Source organism: Trachurus japonicus, chromosome 17 (genome assembly GCF_045865225.1).
Source record: "Trachurus japonicus isolate A0001 chromosome 17, Traja_1.0".
Lineage (NCBI taxonomy): Eukaryota > Metazoa > Chordata > Actinopteri > Carangiformes > Carangidae > Trachurus > Trachurus japonicus.
The window spans coordinates 4,496,559-4,503,072 of record NC_140923.1 but is presented as its reverse complement, the minus strand read 5'-3'; the positions used below and the strand labels follow the sequence as shown (position 1 = coordinate 4,503,072).

The 6,514-nt window shown below is 47.2% G+C and overlaps 1 protein-coding gene across 1 annotated transcript; it reads left to right on the top strand.

The window, feature by feature from the left end:
* The first annotated feature begins 537 nt into the window (after positions 1 to 537).
* LOC146969824 (uncharacterized) lies at positions 538 to 6,236 on the top strand. Its single transcript, XM_085804550.1, has 4 exons — positions 538 to 928; positions 1,285 to 1,476; positions 3,337 to 3,677; positions 5,526 to 6,236. Exons 1-4 carry the CDS (start codon positions 607 to 609, stop codon positions 6,060 to 6,062), a joined length of 1,392 nt encoding a protein of 463 aa, XP_085660676.1. The 5' UTR covers positions 538 to 606; the 3' UTR covers positions 6,063 to 6,236.
* The last annotated feature ends 278 nt before the right edge of the window (positions 6,237 to 6,514 follow it).

The window sequence follows — 6,514 nt, the reverse complement described above, 5'->3', positions numbered from 1 at the left end:
AAGTTAGGAAAAAAATGTCAATGGGACGCATTGGGGAGGAGTTCCTGTGATAGAATTCCGCCGTTGTTTTAACTTTTTTTTGTGTTTTTCTGATTTTTTATGTACCACACATGATTTAATCATGGCAACCTTCATCTCTATCAATTCCTCATACCAAGACAAAGATAAAATGGGGTCAGCTGTCTCTGTAGGACGTATAGTTCAGGAGCTATATAGATTTAAATTTTTCATTTTTCACAGTCGGAAATCCAGGATGGCCACAAAAGATGGTCAAAAAAAACATGCATGGGACAATAATTGGCGCGGGGATCATCAAAAATCATTTACTAGACACCCTAAGGATTACAAAAAGGTAAGTTAGAAAAATATATCTTTCGGGTGCATGGGAACCCCCCCTGGCTACTAGACTATCAGGGCCACCATAGTTTTCCTCTCCGTGGTCCTGGGGGTCTTGCACATGCGCAGTGCGGTGCTTCGTGTATCTGTTCTGCTGTCTGCTCTAGTCTGGACGCAGCGCAGCGGCCACGTCGCGGTCCGGTATATCGTTACCTGTCCTCGGATACAGTTCAGACGACGGTCGGTCGGTCGGTGCCGGTAAACAACAACATGTCTCCCGCCGCTGCCTTCCACACGCAGCTGTCCTCCATCATGGAGGTGCTGGCCAACACGGCGGTGGCGGAGATCTGCGAGCTGGTGGACAGCGGCTACTCGGTGCTGCAGCTGGAGATCTCGCGGAGCCGCAAAGAGAACGAGGTTCTGCGGAGGAAGCTGCGGCTCATGGAGCTCCGAGCCGCCCGCAGCGCCGCGCTGAGAGCCGCGGTGACCGGCGGCCGAGCTCTGCTGCCCGGCCTTCACCCGGCCGGCGGCCGAGCTCTGCTGCCCGGCCATCACCCGGGCAACGAGCCGAGGAGCAGCCGAACCCCCGGAGGTAACCGTTACGTTGCTCTCGAACGTTTGTTGAGGTAACCGTTAAAATTTAAATTAACGTTGTTTTCGAACGTTAGTTGAGGTAGGCTAACCGTTAACATTTAACCCTCTATGGCATAGCGTTGCCCTCAGGCAACGAACCACATAACTGGACCTCACACTGTCCCTTTAACCTTTTTTGGGGGGGAAATGTTTCCAGACATGTCTGTGTCCAATAATAAGTGGTTTTGAAGTGCATGGCTGTCAGAGCTGTTGGTTTTTGCACAGTTTGTTGACATCGTCCTCCTCAGTTGCTGATGAAGACCATGAGATGCAGTTGAGAGCTCAATGTTGTCATTAAATGCCCCCCCCTCCTAGGTGAGGTGGTGCTGCCTCAGCATGAAGACCCCAAGCCTCCGTCTGCCCCGGTCCCAGAACCCCCTCAGGTAACACTGAGTGCAGCCTGTGTTCCTGCTTTACCCGGTCCGGTCCCGGTGTCGCCCAACCTGACGACCACGCTGATCAAAGTGGAGGTTGAGGACGAGTCCTGGTCCCAGTCTGAGCACAACAGTAAGTACAGGTGACGTCAACACAGAGGACACACCAGTCTTCAAGGTCTTTCTGTCCTCACAGGGTCTATTTGGATCCGGCCTTTTTATTATTGAAATATGAACTTCAGGTCGGAGGTTCAGTCCAAACATGTGGACCCCCCCCCCCCCCAAAAAAAACTTGGGCTTGAGCTTCTTGAAGACACATCACTCACCACTTATCTGAAGGACTTCCTATGGTCTAACTCAGTGGTTCTCAACTGGTGGGTCGGGACCCAAAAGTGGGTCGCGGACCCGTTCTGGATGGGTCGCGGACAGCTGGTCAAAAAAGTAAATAATATTTAATGCACATCTGATGTTGGACATGTCTTTTATTTTGAAAAATAACTTATTTTGAAAGGCACAGGAGACACGTGAACACATGCAGTTGTAATGCTCCTCCTCACTTTCTTATTATTTGCTCCATTTGCTCTGAATGCAAAGAAATCAGTTTCTTATTAATGTGGCCTGATGCAGTGAATCTTGTTTTGTTTTGTGGGTCTTTATTTTGTGCAGTTTGATATTTATTCACTTTTGTGAACATGCTCTGAATGCAGAGATGCATTAGAAGTCAAATATATCGTTTTGTTGGTCTCCATTTTGTGCAGTTTGATATTTTTTAATTCACTTCCGTACATGCAGTTGTCATGGTAACTCCTCAGTTTCATTCATGTGCCCTGAAATGCACTTTGCTCAATAAAGAGCAAAATGAGTTTTTAAAGGCTTTTAAAAAAATCTTGGTTTGAATTCTATAAAAGTGGGTCGTGACTTAATGACCATGGGAACATGTGGAGCCCAGAGTGAGACTAGTTGAGGACCCCTGGTCTTACTGACTGGTGGGGGCTACTCAGCCCCTTCAGGTTCTGAGGTTGTTAACATCTGTAGGCTGGGCTGGACCACCCTGTTCCCAAGGGTCCCTCAGTTTTCCACTGGGTGGACCCTTCATGGTCCAACTTATCCCAAGAGTAAATGGTACATCTGTTAAAGGATAATTACCCTTTTTTCCAATCTGGACCTTATTTCTAGCATAAAATATTATCATTTCCTCACCCAGATAACTTTGGTGTCATTACAAGTCGTTCTGATGAAATTAGCTCCAGCCGAGAGCCGCGTATATCCGTATAATGGGAGTCTACAGGGCAGCAGAATGCAGCCTCTAAATAACACAGCGCTCAGAGATGACATCATGCAGGTCAGAGGTCAGTAGGTCGACCTACAGACCCCGGATGTTGATAACAGCTAACCCCGGACTCAGAGGGGAATAGCACTAGCCTATCAGAACTAAATATTGGTGAAATGAAGGAGTTTCTCTGCAGATAATGTGTTATTTAGAGGCTGCATTCTGCTGCCCTGTAGACTCCATTATACGGATATACGCGGCTCTCGGCTGGAGATAATTTCATCAGAACGACTTGTAATGACACCAAAGTTATCTGGGTGAGGAAATGATCATATTTTATGCTAGAAATCCAGATCGTCAGATCATCAGAATCCAGATTGTAAAAAACGGTAATTATCCTTTAAAACCAGTTGCCTTGCAGCTGTTGTTAAGATTCTTAAGTGACACTTCAGTGAAAATGAACCTCCTCCATGGAGGAGTGTTTTCATTTTAGTTGGACTACATGGCGTCTGTCAATTGTTTCTCAAACTGTCGGTCACTGACCTTCGTTCATGGCGGCGCTCCAACAGGCCGGGATGATCTGAGTTGGTCGGTCAGTGAATGCACCAGATGATAAATCAGAGTTTTAATGTTTAATGATTTGTTGTAGTGACTCAAATCAAGCACAAAGGTGTAAAACATGTGACGTTGTTGTTGTTGTTGTTGTTGTTGTTGTTGTTAAAGAGGCGGCTGACTCAGAAGCTCCGCCTCCAGTCACCAAACAGGAAGTGACGGACGAAGGCGACGACTCGTCTCGGTCGTGGGCGAGCGGTGAAGTCAGCTCCACCTCCACGTTGCTCCAGAGACCGCTGAGCTGCAGCCAGAGGGCGGACGGCGGCGGCGGCGGCTACGAGTGTGTGATGTACGTCGAGCCGCAGCTGCAGCACGGCGGCGGCCACGCTACCCACAATCCTCTGGGGGAAGACCCCGGCTGCTCGTACGCGGTGAACGCCAGCGTGTTGAGCGTCTCGGCCGATTCTGGCGGCGGCGGCAGCAGCAGCAGCTTCCCCTTCACCGTCAGCGAGGTGAGTCAGTCTGGAGCCGAGGGAATCCACCGGGTCTGGAAAAGTATTACAAGGTGATAAATCAATTTTTGGGAAAATTAAGACCCTTAGAAAGTATTAAAAAGTCTTTTCACGACTTAATAAAAGTCTTAAATTTTGAAGGAATCCGAGTAGTGAAATGGCGCTCGGATGCTGTCCAAGTAGAGGTGGGCGATATATATTGTCTACGATATTATCGTAAATGTCGTTTTGACGATGAGCAATTTTCCATTATCGAGTATTTATACTATCTAGAAAAAAAACAATAGACGGTAAAGGAGAGACGCATGGAAATCCCCATTCGCCAGAGTCATGCCTGAGAAGCCAATCAGTGGCCAGGATTCAGTGGTTGTCGTGTGATCGCCCACAAACAGTCAGTCGGCAACTGTAACATCTGCTGGCACGGAGGAAATATGACCCGTTAGTTTCGATGCCTCCGCGCGTCGTCATACAGAGCTCCGTGTGAAGCAGTAGGAGAGGGAAACCAGGAGGGAGAAGCAGGTCCGAGCTGTCCGCCACGAGCCGTGCACTGCCGAGCCACAACTGTGGCTAATGTGTCACAAATGTGCTCCGCACTGCTACGGCGGCGTTTTGGGTTGACACTGTAACGGTGCACATTCGGTTGGAGAAGCAGGTCTGAGCTGTGTGCCGCTTCTCCCAACGATTTGATTTGATTTTTATTGTCTCAAACAAGCACATCAAAAGACAAACAATCTATGTAACAAGAAACAAAACAATAATGATACTGTGCAAGTTTGAGAAGGGGCTGAAGGAAGCAAAGCTTATCAAGTTCAGCCCCCCCGCCACATTGTGATTCATGTCATACATCTGTAGTTCCATACAATTCAGAAGATTAAAAACTAGGGCTGTCAAACGATTAATTTTTCTAATCGCGATTAATCGCATTTTTTCCATAGTTAACTCTCGATTAATCTCTATTAAAAATATTATATATGGCGCTTTGGACTTTCAACACTCCACAGTGTTATAATCTCTAGACAAACAACATTTAGACCAGACCTAGTAGGCCTAGTACCTAATCATAACACATGATGCATGAAACTCACACAGAATTGAAACGAATTGCATCCAGTGGAAATTGCCCTTTACTTTGCTACACCTCTGCCTGGCCATGTGCATTTGTTGACAACAAAGCCGTCAAAAAATCAATGGATGGAGCTGTGGATATATGTTAGACTGTGTATATTTGTGTAGCAACCAACTGGAAGGTGCCTTACCGCCACCTACTGGACTGGAGGTCCCACACTCCAGTCCTCCAGTCCAGCAGACAGAGGACAAAATGGGCCGCGATTAACCGCGATTAAAAAATTTAATCGCGTTAATTTGTTTAATTAATCGCATCGCGATTAACGCGTTAACTCTGACAGCCCTATTAAAAACATATTGCTTTAATATGAAATAAGACCATGATTATAAATAAAAAGAGTAAAATTAGCCAGTTAGTCAAGTTCTTTATAGCTGTCCAAGAGTGTATGTTTGTACTTACTTTTAAATTGTTTTAAGTTATTGCACATTTTTATATCCTCATCTAGTCTATTCCACATTTTAACACCACAAAAATAGATGCTAAAACTTTTCAGGGTAGAATGGATGGTAGATTGTTTAAAGTTACAGTTCCCTCTTAAATCATATATGCTTTCTCTGACCATAAACATTTTTTGGATGTTTATTGGTAGCAACCTATTCCAGGCTTTAGACAAAATCTGACCTGTTTTGAATTTGACTAGGTCCTCAAATCTTAAAATACCTGATTTTGAAAAAGTCTTAAAAGGGTTTTAAAATTAACTTGAAGATTCCTGTGTTTACCAGCAGCAGCAGCAGCAGCAGTCTGCAGCGCTGACCGACGGCCAGCAGAGGGCGCTACCGCCGCCGCCTCCAGCTGCAGCGCGGCCTCAGCATCCGGCCAGGAAGGAGACGACGGCGACGCAGAGCGGCTTCAGGAGAGACGGGTGGAGACAGCAGGTGGGCCGCGGCGCTGCCCGGGGGAAGTTCGTGTGCAGCTGCTGCGGTAAAACGCTGGCGTGCCTCAAGAACCTGAAGACCCACATGAGGGTCCACACGGGCGAGAAGCCGTTCGGCTGCTCGCTGTGCGGGAAGTGCTTCTCCGACTCCAGCAACCTGAAGCGCCACCAGAACGTGCACACGGGCGAGAAGCGCTACGGCTGCGCGCACTGCGGCAAGCGCTTCGCCCAGTCGGGCTCGCTCAAGGTGCACATGACCATGCACACCGACTGCAAACAGTTCCGCTGCCCGTGCTGCGGAAAGATGTTCATATCGGGCGGACACCTGCGGCGCCACGTCACCGTGCACGCCGCAGAGAAACCCTTCACCGCCGCCACGCTGTGACCAGAAACCAGGTCCAAGTCCCCGAGAGACGACGGATCAACTAGTTAATCAGCAGAGATTCCATCAGGTGTGAGTTATTAAAGGGATAGTTCAACATTTTGGCAAGTTCTCTCTACTCTTAGGAGTAGGTTAATTTTCTATTTAGTTTATTTGAATGGGACAGTGAACATTAAAGAGATAGTAGCATTTTTTTTAAAAGTGGGGTTGTATGATCTCCAAATAGCCCCTAAGTACTTAAATTGCAGTAGCAGACTCTCTGCACTCCTCCCGTTAGCAACGCCAGCCCATAATAGCCCTGCCCAGAGATTTACAACATACAGTGTTGTGAATGGACTGTGTTTTTCCTGCACTTTGAGGGGCTGGAAAAAATTATATTATAGCGAACAATGGAACTGTGTATTTTTTTTCAGGTAAAACCTCTTTTAGGCCGTGAAAATTCACAACAATGTATG